The sequence below is a fragment of the Ovis aries genome, chromosome 13 (genome assembly GCF_016772045.2).
Source record: "Ovis aries strain OAR_USU_Benz2616 breed Rambouillet chromosome 13, ARS-UI_Ramb_v3.0, whole genome shotgun sequence".
Classification (NCBI taxonomy): Eukaryota; Metazoa; Chordata; class Mammalia; order Artiodactyla; family Bovidae; genus Ovis; species Ovis aries.
In genome coordinates, this window is record NC_056066.1 from 79,839,480 (window position 1) to 79,853,249 (window position 13,770).

Below are 13,770 nucleotides of genomic sequence, written 5' to 3' on the forward strand. Positions count from 1 at the left end.
AAGATTGAGGGCAGGAGGAGAAGGGGATGACAGAGGATGAGATGGCTGGATGGCATCACTGACTCGATGGACTTGAGTTTGAGTAAACTCCGGGAGTTGGTGATGGACAGGGAGGCCTGGCGTGCTGCAGTTCATGGGGTCGCAAAGAGTCAGACACGACTGAGCGACTGAACTGAACTTAACCTCCTCAAGCCTCAGTTTCCTCATCTGTAAAATGAGGATGATAATTCTACCTAACTCGAATGGTTTTTCTGAGCGTTAAAAGGGAAATATATGTAAAGGGGTCGACAAATACTTTAAATGCGATAAATACTTTAAATAAAATATTTTAAATAAAATACTTTAAAATACAAATTATAATCTATTGATTTTATTGAGTATCTACAAAGTGCCTGATTGGCTTGCCTTGGGTCATATACCCACCCTTTAGCCCAGGGGTTGGCAAGCTATGGTCTATGGACCAAATCTGGCCCATTTGCGTGTTTCTGTAAATCAGGTTTTATTAACATGGCTCCACTCAGTTACATATTTATCTATGGCTGATTCCTGAGTAATTCAAAGGGTAAAGAACCCGCCTGCAATGTGAGAGACCTGGGTTCGATCCCTGGGTCGGGAAGATCCCTGGAGGAGGGCATGGCAACCCACCCCAGGATTCTTGCCTGGAGGATCCCACGGACAAAGGAGCCTGGCGGGCTACAGTTCATGGGGTCGCACAGAGTCGGACACGACTGAGCAAATTTCACTTCACTTCACATGGCTGCTCTTGTGCTAGAACCACAGAACTGATGAGCTGCAGTAGAGATGATGAATATTTACCATCAATTATTTCTGTTGAAACCAGCAACTCTTTCTGTTGCCTTATAGGATAAACTCGCTAACCTTTGCTATTAGACTGATAGCTTTGACCAAGGTCACAGGATACTGTGATTGGCCAGGCATGGGACGCATGCCTTCCCCTCGTGAAGGCCGGCCCTCACAGACTGGAGCCCGTTAAGCTCTCAGAAGGAAGGAGAATTCCCCTGGTGGGGGTAGGGGCATCTTTTTGTCTAAAGGAAACAAGGTTTGCACTATTAGACCGAAAACATCTGAGCTGACTTTTTAGTTAAGTGCAAGGGCTGAGTCTAAGCAATGACATGTACATCGATACGGCCCCAAATTCTGCCCAACGGGCGTCCTCAGTACAGACCACGACCACAGATCCCATCAGAGCTTCTCTCTTTGGGAGTGAATCAATTAGAGTTCATTGATTACAAGCAACAGAAACTGCTGGCCAACTGCAGCAGATCAGGGATTGACTGGCAGCACGTGAGGGGGCTGAGAGCACAGCTTGGGCGACAGGGAGACGGGCCAGAACGAGGGACCGAATGAGGCTCGTCCACTTGGGATGCTGCAGGGGTGTCTGCGGTGCTGAAGCTGGAAACGCCTAAGCTGGGCCCCGCTGCTCCCAGAAGCTGCCATCGCGCTCTGCTGAAACCTGCGGAAATGCTGCTCTTCGGAGTGAGCTCTCAGACCTCCTCTGGTTTGCACTGGCCTTCCCAGGTGGTGTGAGTGGTAAAGAGCCCGCTTGCCGGTGCAGGAGACAAGAGATATGGGTTCGATCCCTGGCTTGGGAAGATCCCCTGGAGAAGAGAAAGGCTACCCACTCCAGTATTCTGGCCTAGAGAATGCCATGGACTGTATGGTCCATGGGGCTGCATGCAAAGAGTTGGACACGACTGAGTGCTGTTCACATGTGTTAGGTACCTAACATATATTACTCTTTTTGTTTTTCGTTTTAAATTGAAGTATGGTTGCTTTACAATATTATGTGAGTCTCAGGTATACAGTATAGTGATTCAGTATTTTTGTAGATTATATTCCATTATAGGTTATTATAAGATAATGGATATGGCTATATCCTTGCTGCTTACCTGTTTTACATATAGTATGTGTATCTGTTAATCCCATATTCCTAATTTGTCCCCTCTCCCTTTCTTCTCCCCTTTGCTAATTTTCTGTATCTTAACATGCATTACTCTATTTAACATGTATTATTTTATTTAACTCTTCTTTACAGTACTATAAGGCAGGCATGGTTATTACCTCACATTATGCAGAAGACGAAACTGAGGTTCAGAGAGGTTACGTCACTTGTCTGGGTCATTTTCATTCTCTGGGATAATACGGAGCTGGGATTCTAACCCACATTGATCTGACTCCAGAGCCTTTCTTCCTAACCACTGCCATCCGTATTCCACTTCTCCATGGGCCTGCTGTACAACCCAGGCTTGTGAGGGCTTTGAATGATATCCATGTGTTCTCCATAGACCCAGCTCTAAGAAACTGCTTCATAGAACCTGCTTTTTTTTTTTTTTTTTTTCTTTACCCCTAGTGGCTCAGATGGTAAAGAATCTGCTTGCAACGCGGAGACCTGGGTTTGATCCCTGGGTTGGGAAGATCTCCTGGAGGAGGAAATGGAAGCCCACTCCAGTATTCTTGCCTGGAGAATTCCAGGGACAGAGGAGCCTGGAGAGCCACAGTCCATAGCATCGCAAAGAGTCGGACACGACTGAAGTGACTTAGCACGCATACATGCTGTCTACACTGGATCAGGTGGAAAGAAGCTCTGTAAAGATGATTGCCAACTTACTAACTTGCAAGAACTTTTAATACTGAAAAATTTTTAAGTTCTCATGGATCCTTCAACATAAAAATCTTTCAAATTAACCTGAACTCTGCTGATCTTTCTGAAGACACATAGTAACTTAGAGTCAGGTAGAAATGAATGGAATCCTCTTTGAGAAAAGGTGTAAACTCTCTTAAAAGCTGAAGCATCTCCAGAACTTTGTCCCTCTCATATATCTTCTGGAATGTGCTGAGTCTCAGAGCCAGCAGGGAAAATGCTACTTCGAACCAAAGATGCCACAGGGAGACCAACAGGTCTTGGGCAGACCGAGTAGGGCGTCTTGTGGGCAGGTTTCCTTCCCTTTCTGAAAAAAGGGAACTGACCAAAAATTTAAAAAAAAAAGGAAAAGGAGGTAAGATGTGAAAAAGAGACCAGCTGGATTTGCATTCGCAGTTTATAAGGACAAACACTTTTTTCATCATACTTGTGTTGAAAGTGATTTTAAAGTGGTATTGTAGGGAAAACATTGTTTTACTTATTCAGGTAAATGCTAACACGGGATACGGCAATTCAGTAGACAATCGTAAACTGAGGACATTCACAAATAGCCTCCTGTGTTAGCTTCCGCTGTGTCACAACCTCAAAATCTCCATGGCTTTTGACCACAAATCTTCATGTTCTTTTTCCCGGATCTGGGAATCATTGTGGCTCTGTTGGCTTGGGTTCAGGTCAACTCCATGTGGCTGCTCGTTTTTCCCTGGGTCTTTATCTACACAGGGCATGTTCTTCTCATGACAGGTCACGTGAGAGGGACAGGATGAGCCAAACTGCACAGGAACAGTGAGAAAACCCCTCTTCCCATCAGCTTCATTGGCCAGAGCAAATCACACAGCTTTGCCCAGAGTCAACGGGGCCAGGCAGCCACTCTACCCACCGTGATACTGATGGGCGAGGGTGGGTAAGTCCCAGGGAGGGGGTGCCGGGTTGGAAATAGGAATCTAATCCACTATGCCTACTAACATTGGAAGTAGGAATACAGTCACATGGCGAAGAATAAACAGATAAAGATGGTACATTTATAGGAAGAGTACATTTATCTCTAAAGCATTAGGTCAAAACTCAAACTCCATCAGCTCTGTGGCATGTGACTTGCTATTTTTCTTGGAGAACGGACCCGTGGGATATGAAACTCTGACCTTTGCCTTATGTTGCTGTCTTCCATTGCTAGGGCAAAGCATTAGGCGTTATTTTGCAGCTTCTGGGCTTGGCCTTCCATTGGAATGGGCAAGGGCATATTGGAAGCTACTTAGACCTGCTCTCCTGTCCTACCCAGGCCGGATGATGGACTACACAGACTCTTTATATACCTGATATAAATGTGGTATTGCTTCTCTAGAAATAACAACTCTCCCAGGAGCTAACATTCCCTGAGGAGCACCATTTACTTCCTTACTCTTTTGGCTTTTTCCTTTTGGAAGAATGCTAACAGGCTTATATTTTACTCTCGTAGATCAAACACAGAATAATATGAAACACAACACTGAAGTATTTTGGTGTGTGTGAGAAGCTCAGAGCAAAGATTCTGCCTTTGAATTTCCCAAACTATAGCTGTAAACCAACATGCAACAAACACGTCTATCACTCTCAACGGGGGGTGGGCGTGGCAGGCACACCAGCAATGGCTTCCCAGTCCCACTTAATATTCCAGGGAGGTCCAGGGCTGGGTGGGAGTAGGGAAGAATCCCAGATTTACCAGACTGGATGAAGGTCGTGACTGGAGAAAACACGCTGATTCGAACGGGGGTAGGTGATTTGAGTGATGGCTGTTGGTTGAAACATTACAAGGGAATTTGCTGTGTGACCTTGGGTGGGTTTCTTACCTTTTCTGAGCCTTTGATTTTTTAGCATTTCCCACGTTGTCTGGGTCAGAAAAATAGTCAGCAGTGCTATTTCTAAAACAGTCTCGGACCCCCTCACAGGTGCACTGTATTAGTATTTCCAAAGCTGGGCTGTGGCTGTGGGCCTTTTTAACAAGTTTTCCAGGTGATCCTTACATCAGGCAAGTTGGGAAACATCTGTTTCTGCACAATATGGGTAATAATTGTGCCTCCCTTGTGGGCTGTTAGGAGGATGAGATAACTGCGTTCAGCATTTAGCACGTGTTGGACAGAGGAGCCTGGCAGGCTACAGTCCACGGGGTTGCAAAGAGTCGGACACGACTGAAGTGACTTAGCATGCATGCATGGCATATCCTGAGTCAATAAATGTTAGCTTTTTATCACTGAAAATCATTATTGCTATTTGTTTAATAAAAATCTGTTATGCACCTACTGTGCAGGTGTACTGGGGCAAGGGTTGGCAAACTATGACCCAACACACCTGTTTTTTTTCTGTGAGTCAAGAATGGTTTTCACATTTTTAAAAAAATGGTTGGGAAAAAAAAAAAGAAAAATAATAGTTTGTGACACTTGAAAACTATATGAAATTCAGATGTCAATGTCCATAAATAAAGTTTAATCGGAACGCAGCTATACCCTCTCCTCCACTATTGTCTCTGGTTTATAGAAGTTTGCTAAACCCTGCTCCATAGCAAGGGCCTTTGGTTGGGGTTCTTGTGTTTGGGGAATATAGAAAGATTTCTCAAGAAGTGTATGGGCATGGCTGAGGAAATCAGTTCTCAGATCCTCCACTTCTAAGGGTACGTTTCCCTAAAACTGATAAGAACACACCCAGAAGGTGACTGATGGTGCCGAGGTTGAGAGTAAGTGCTCCACTGGGAAGGAAATCTCAGGTGGGTTTCAGTTCTTTGCTTTTAACAAAATTGACCCAATTAATTATGATTGATTGTTGTATGATTTTCTGGCATTTATCTCAGAAGGAATTTAAATAATTGAGAAGCATTGCTGAAACAATACACTTTCTATGTCCACATCCTTACTTATGTGACTGAGACTTCTCAGGGTTCATTTACCTCAATAAAAAAGAAAACTGAGAATATAACTGCAAGTGATCTGTACCTCATTCTAGCAGCTGATAAAAACTTTTAAGTAATGTTCATCACAGATATATAAGCTGACTAAAAACTAGGCCTATCAGTAAATTCAAAAAATTTTAATTATCAAAACATGTTTACAACATAACAACAAGAAAAAGTTGTTTCTAATGATAATTTGATGTAAAGAAATGTTTAAAGCTTGGAGCCCTATGGTCAAAGGGAAGAAAAATGTGTTTCAATTTGTAGAACCATAATTTTATTGCTGAGTATTTGGATGAAATGATTAGTTTCAGATCTGGAAGTTTCAGAGACTGGTTCTTTCAATCTGATTGGCTGAGATGAGAGACCTCCCAACTTTTTCCCCCATCAACACTGCCATTCTATCTCAGTTTTGCCGGTCACTGGATCAGACCAGTATCAAACTTTTCCTCTCCATGAGAACAGGTTTTAAAGATGACTTAAAAGAACCCTCTGTCCAAAGATATTATTCCTCTGCCAGGACAAAAGAAATACCAACCTAAGTGACCTTTCTGAGGAATATACTCAAGAGATTAATGGAATAAGGATAAAAATCAGAGTAAAGATATGAAATACAGGAAAAAGAGCACAAGACACTACGGTGAATAATGAATGTTGTGACTTTGATTAGACCTCAGTGGATGATGGTAATTTGGGAATTATAAGAGACATTCTGCAGGCTAACGTTTAACAAAAGCCTGGAGGTAATCTAGAAGCTATCTCAGCAAAACCCAGGATCTGGGGAGGGGCTCCTAGAAAGAGATGTGGTCTGACAGTCTCCTCTTAGGAGGACGCAGATTCTTAATGAAAGGTTGGCGCCTGGTTAATATTTATATTTGATATAGCAGTAGGGGAAGCAATTTAAGAATAATCACTAAAGTTTAGAAAGAAACTATTAGCAGAATGGAGACATATTTAAGAACTATTGAGAACAAAACGAAAAGCTAGAAAGGGAAAAGAAGAAAATCACAAAGTTTAATAAGTAGTAAATATTAAATAAGACAGAAATGAATAATAGTTATCATATGTTACTATGATAAATGCAAACAGTTTGAATTCTCCAACCAAAGACGAAGAGATGCTATTAAAGAAAGATATTAAACCACAGAGTGGGCAAAGATAAACTGAGCAAATATAATAAAATATAAAATAAGTCTTAGAATATTGTCACAAAATGAAGTATAATTTAAATGGAAAGATCAGACGTAACAGATAAACTGTAAAATTGACAAAGAACACATCACAGCCACAGAATTATACGCATCAAACATGTGACAAAATACAATAAAACACAGTAACACAAGCAAAGCTCGATAAAAAACACAATGATAGTGAAAGGCTTAAAAATACTCACTTCAAAGTTTACCAAATAGACAAAAACTAAGAGGGATTCAGAAAATCTGAGTAACAAAATCAACATGCTTAATTCATAGATCTCCATCATACATTTACAAAAATTGGTCATGTGTACGGCCATAAAGAAAACTAATAAATTACCAAAAGCACATATTTTACAGGTCATATTCCCAGATCAAAACATTAATATCAAAAACCAAAATTAGTTTCACAAATTGTACTTACTTAAAAAAATAAGAAATAAACCTCTTGGGTTTTATCCCCCTGACCCACCAAACCAACCAACCCACCCTGAAACTGGAATAACAAAGAATCTAGAAAATTTTGAAAAGATGCTTCATATAAAAATCTGTAGAGAATGGATGTCAAGAAAATTTCTGAAAGACTTGGAAATAGGCAAGAAAGATTACTGGCTGGTCCTGAGAGATCACAGCCCTGGGTTCCCTAACTCTATAGGGGTCAATGCCTGTCAGTGTTTTTGAGATATTTTATACCTTTGTGAGTTACAGAAACATACGATAATGCAAAAACCATGTAAGAATGCAAACTTTGTGGGTGGAATGCACCTGGTGGTTGCCCTGCAGACGCTGACCAATTTGCATCTGTCTGTGAACTCACTTCAGTATTCCTGATTGCCTTTTTAAGTGTTCATTCATTGACTTCTCCTTGGAACCTGTTGTAACATCTTACTGATTCCTTCATTACTTAATGAATTAAATAAAATTGCTAATGCCTGTTCACTTTATATTTGTATGACAGTCATGATTTTAAAACTTCGAAAAAATGATCTTTTTTTTTTTTTTTAAAAAAAGAAAAGATCTTTAAGTCATACTGGAAAATATATAGGTTTAAATGCTTTTACTATTAAAGGCGGAAAATAAGGCTGACCTTAATACAGGAAATTAGACTAATAAACTGAAAGAAAAACAGGGGAAAGAATTAATAAAGACAACACTGAAATAAAGATAAATGCTGAACTGAATAAAATGGAGGAGGAGTAGAGAAAGAATAAATAGAAGAAAAAGATTTCCTGTTACATAAACAACAAGATAAACTCTTGGCAGACTCCCTAAGGAGAGAACAGAAAATACCAAAAACAAACAAACAAAACAGAACCCAAAAGCCCATCAATGGCAACAAAGCCAGACCAAAAGTCAAACGAAAATCCCCAAAACCTTTCACCAAATCCCACAAACAAACAAGCAAAAAAGGCAATCAGAAAGCTGTCAGACCCCAAAAATACTGGGTTCTAAACAATTTTAAGAGACTAAGTGGAATTACATACTACAGATTTGAAAATTTAGAGTGAAATGAGTTTTTTTTTCTTTTGCAAAGTCTGTAGTACCAAAATATATCAGGATCCAAATAGAACATTAATTACAGAAAAAAATTGGAAAGTTTCACAGGAATGTACAATGAAAAAGGGACAGACATGGGGTTCATGTCCCAGGTGCCCAACAACCCAAGGAGAAAAATGAGAGTGTGAGTTTAAAGTTCATAGGTAAGAAAAATGCAAATAATCAGAAGCCTGTGCGGAGGCATCAGGGAGACGCAGATCAAAGCACAAGCTCAGGGAATGCAGAGTCCTGATTACCATTTTCACACGTCAGATCACTAAACCCCAAAAGATCAGTAACACCCGAGGTTGGTGATAGCTGGGGCTCATATCCCAGTGAGACTATCATTTTGAAAAAGCCATCTGAATCTACGCAACTGCAAACTAGAGGAACTCACTGACACTCACTCTGAGAAATCTAACCTACAGAAAGAAAATAAAGCACAGATGAATACAAGGAATTATGCAGGACATTTACTGTGGCAGTTCCTGACGGTAAACAGAGCCCCAAACGACCCGAATATCCACGAATACGGAGGTGGGTGTTTATAACACGGTAATTCATACTCTAGCTTTTGCTTAAAAAGAGTTAGGCGTTGCTGTCCTGACACACAGTACTGTTATAAGTGGGATCGTGAGAGCAGGTACAAGGAGACGCACGCAGCATGACACCATAAAGATAAGGCGAGACCTTTACTGGGGTTCAGACAGTAAAGAATCTCGAGATCCGGGTTCAATTCCCGGGTCGGGAAGATCCCCTGGAGTAGCGAATGGCAACCCCCTTCAGTATTCTTGCCTGGAGAATCCCATGGACAGAGGAGCCTGGTGGGCTACAGTCCATGGGGTCACAAAGAGTCGGACCCGACTGAGCGCCTAACGCTTTCATTTTTCACATCAGAGAGAAATGTAGGTAGTGCCCTACTACAAAAATAAGGACAAACCTTTCCTAGTTATCTTTTGAGTTGGTATGAACACGGAGAACTCACTTACCTTGGGTGGGGCAAGAACAGGCTGGAGATTATGGTCTTGGTGTTTGTTCAGCTCTCTATATAGTTTATCATGAAGAACAAGTCTTCCCGCTGCAGTTTGTTAAAATCCAAATATGCACGTGTGTATATGCACAGGCGTGTATGTGCCTTATTTGTATAAATGGAGAGCCGCAGCTCTGCGGAGACGTGATGGTATGAAGACAAGTACAGTGTGTAAAAAGAAACCAGTGTGCTCAGTTCAACCCCAGCTCTGCAACCGGAGCAGGAAACACGAGCACAGAAAACAGAGATGAGAAGAAAGTACAGCGAAATGGTCACAGTGTTTGCATCTGGGTAGTCAGAATCGTGTCTTTGAATTTTTCTTAATATATATGCAGACGGCCCCCAATTTATACGATGGCTCAACTTACAGTTTGTTAACTTTTCGATGGTACAACAGCAGTATGCATTCAATGGAACCGTGCTTTGAATCTCGCTCTTTCCCCGGCTAGCGCTCTGCAGTCTGACCATCTCTCCCGGAGGCTGGGCAGTGGCAGTGACTCAGCCATGGGATCCCGAAGACGAACAAGTGATATACCTACAGCCATCTGTACCCCTACCATCCACGACTGTCAGCTTCTGCAGTCAATACATTACACGGGATATCCCATATCCTGCTACACATGGGCTTTGCACCAGCCCAGCTGGCGGCTAATGAAATGTTCCGAGCGTGTTGAAGGTGAAGCTAAGCTATGTTTGTAGATTAGCTGCATTAAGCGAATTTTTGACTTCATGATATTTTCGACTTCGCAATATTTTCAACTTAACGATGGCTTCATCAGGACATAACCCATTTGTATGTCTGAGGAAGAGTTGTAACATGGTCCCCATATTTTCTATCTTGACTATATAACATTTATAAGCAGGAAAAATATCATTTAAAAGTTCAAACAAGGGGCATACTGGGAAAAAAGAAACATGTAGAACATAGGTTCGTGAGAGTTTCCCAGGCAGAATTTAGTGGCTGAATATTTTCTCAAAGAGCTGCAAGCAATAATCCTAAAGTGATAACTCAAATACTACCAGAGTAAACTGCAAGTTTTTTTTGATTTCTTATCAAACCACAGTTAATGATGCATTATTACCATTGCTGATGCGAACATAAATTCTGGCAAAGAAGATAAATGAATTATCAAGACTGTGTTCAAATAGAAGGGATCAAAAATAAAAGACAAAACCCAGCTCGAACTCTGTGTGTCTTATGGAAAGCTGGCTTTCTAACAGGCAACCCCCAAGGTTTCCGGCATCTCCATTTTGCCTAGTTTCTTAGTTTGTTATTACAAAAAAAGGGGGGATAATATCTTTATATAAAAGTGAGTTGATATGCATGAGAATTTTAATAAATTCCTGCGTTGGGGAAATTAAAGTGTTGATGACCCTGGTAAAAATGTATCTAAAGTGTTCTCTCATTTTAAATATGCTTCTTTCACAAGCGAAACCTCCCCTCCTGACCAATCCTTGCTGATGCTCTGTGCCAGCATGTTTCATTCACTTAGGATTTATTAAGAGCCCATCCTGAGTTGAAGATAATGCTAGAAGCTGGAAATCAGAGATGAAGACCCTAATTCAGATCTTTGACAATGAACGTGTTATTTGCTCAGTTGTGTCCCACTCTTGGAGATCCCATCAACTATGTAGTCCTCGAGGCTTTGTCTATGAAATTCTTCAGGCAAGAATACTGGCGTGGGTAGCCATTCCCTTCTTCAGGGGATCTTCCCGATCCAGGGATCGATCTCGGGTCTCCAGCATTGTGGGTGGATTCTTTACCATCTGAGCCCCCAGGGAAGCCTCTTGTCTTCAAAGTACGGGAAACTTGAGACTACTCTCTGGCGCCACCTACTGATTACACAGCATTTTAATTCAAAACAGTAAAATTTGAATTTCCTCTCTGTACAGCCCACACTTTGGAAAAACATAGATGCTTTTTCAATCTCGCTTGTCTGATCCCTGGGACTGCATGTATGTTAATATCTAACACAACAGTATCCCAGAAAATTGTCCTAAAGGCTACTAGGAACTTGCATTATATTAGCATCTAAACAGAAATGTCCGGTTTGTCACTCTGAAGTTTTAAAATTAAAACGATAGTTGGGTCACTTTAGGCACCACACATATTTGACTGTGAAGAAGGTAAGACGTTTACATACTACTCATGAGAGAGGACTAAGAATCTTTGCTTCTTCAAGTTCTCAATTATATAACATCTCCCCCCCCATAACCCAAATCATACGGTGACTCTAAAGAATCATTAACATTTGTTATGCTTGAATCATGTATCAACTTATTAGGAAACCTATTGCTTCGCCCCCCCCCCCCCCCCCCGCCATTTGCACTAAACTGTTTTAAGTCAAATATCCATGTAACATTATGTAGAAAATGGTCCTTCATGCCAACAGATTTGTATCCATGTGTTAAAACACGATTACCCCCAAACACTTGGGGGATTTCAGAATGGAAGCTTACAAAAGGCTGAGAAGTACCATCTACTACACAAATTTAATGAGATGGAAAAATCCTTTATTAGAGTTGGGAAATCAAGTTGGAAGCAAACAAATGTATTCACTACTCATTTCATTCCAACCCCTAAATGGGATCATGTCCCTATCACTGGAGACTCTACGGCAGTTACCATATGGTGATTCAGAGGTCTCAAAATTATCACAGCGTAAAAAAATTACAATGAGCAGTAGAAAATTGCAATTTATTACGGGGGCGAGGCGTTTTTCACAGCAGCCCTTGAAAACAGTAAAGGCAAACCTCTCACAGGATTCTGACTTCTTTTTTCTGTCAGTCCTTTCCCCCCTTCCTTTGTTTTATAAGCACTAGTCTGGGATGGAATCCGCAGGACAGAGCAGGGCTGGGTGGGCACCTCCTTGGACGATGGAGTAAGTCTGCTTGGGGAGCTCTTGCTGGGACGTGGAGAATATGGGCGGCGCCGTGGTGGCCACTGCGATGCTCTGGCCTCCGTCGCTGACCACGGTCACTTCGGCGGCCCCCTCCTGAATCAGGGCGTTCAGGCCTTCGAAGTCAGTGCACGTGATGCCCGAGCTGGTGATGAAAGTCTGGTTGCCAGAGCCTTCCTGGGGGCCGCCCGGGGTGGTGGGGATGAGGGTCTGGTGCAGAGCGGCGCCCTCCGTCTGGTCGTGGGTGGTCAGCAGGACAGCCGGCTGGGGCAGCGCCGCGGCCTCGCTGGGGCAGCCCGAGGGCGGAGGGGGCGCGATCAGGTTGACCTGGCGGAGGATCTGCAGCCGGCTGTTGCCCCGCAGCTCCTCGGGGTTCGGCGCCACCAACGTGGGCTGCACGATGTTCACGGCGGCCGCCGCCGCCTGGACGATGGTGCTGGCCTGGGGCACTTGGTGGCCGACGATGATTTTGACCCTGCCCTCGCCGAACTGGGGCGCCGGGGTGGGCGGGAGGGGCACCTGCAGGTGCCCCACGGCCAGGGGCGCGGCGGGCGGCTTGCCGGCGTCCCCCCGGAGCTGCAGGACCGTCCCGTCGGCGCCCCTGCCGTCGCCGTACTCACTGTGCTGCCGCTTGTGGCTGCGGAGCGAGTCCTCGCGCATGAACGAGGCGTCGCAGCGGTCGCAGTGGAAGGTCTTCTTGGCGTCCAGCTTGGCCGCCTGGCGGCCGCTCGACCGACCCGCCTCTCGCCGCTCCGCCGCCTCGCTCTTGAGCGCGTCGCCGTGGAACTTCTTCACGTGCTTGGCCAGGTTGCTGGGCTGCTTGGTGTCGAAGCTGCAGTGGCTGCACTTGAAGGGCCGGTCGGGGCAGTGCACGCGGCTGTGCACGCGCAGGGCGGCCTTGCTGGGGCACGAGTAGCTGCACTCGGGGCACTTCTCGGGGTGCTCGGCCTGGTGCAGCCGGCTGTGCTTGCGGAGCGTGGCCTTGCTGTCCCCCAGGAAGTCGCAGTGCGGACACTTGAAGCTGTCCCCGCTGTGCTTGATGCGGATGTGCGACTTGAGGTTCCCCTTCATGGTGCAGCGGACACTGCAGAACTCGCACTTGAAAGGCTTCTCCCCCGAGTGCACGCGCATGTGCCTTTTCAAGTCCGAGCTGATTTTGAACTTGGCGCTACAGAGCCAGCACTGGAAGGGGGCGTCCCCTGTCAACACAAGGTGAGTTTCGATAAGAACAGGCAGGCAACAACCACAGCGGATCCCCCCGAAGCACACACCAGAAACCCGCTCAAACCGAGGCGGGCGGGTGGAGACCTTCTAACTGCGGCTCCTAGCAGCCCCTGGGAGGAAAAAAAAAAAAAAAAGAGGGGTCCGGGGCTTCTTTCCTTTGCCCAAACTTTCCCACCACCACCATCATAATACCCGGAAGGAAAATGGAGCCTGAAAATCAAGCTGCTTAATCGTCCCCCGTAAAATAAGATTTGTGAATATGCTCAGTGTATCCTTTAAAACAATCAGGCTAGCTCTTCCTACGG

At 43.9% G+C, this 13,770-nt stretch overlaps 1 protein-coding gene across 2 annotated transcripts in view; it reads right to left on the reverse strand.

Moving 5' to 3' along the window:
* Positions 1–12,020: 12,020 nt before the first annotated feature.
* LOC105608645 (zinc finger protein 64) overlaps positions 12,021–13,770 on the reverse strand; it is a 30,536-nt gene continuing 28,786 nt past the window's right edge. For both annotated transcript variants that reach the window (XM_027977340.3, XM_027977339.3), the window contains exon 6: positions 12,021–13,440. In XM_027977340.3, the coding sequence (XP_027833141.1) occupies positions 12,161–13,440 (1,280 nt within the window). In that variant the 3' untranslated portion in view covers positions 12,021–12,160. The remainder of the gene's footprint in view (positions 13,441–13,770) is intronic.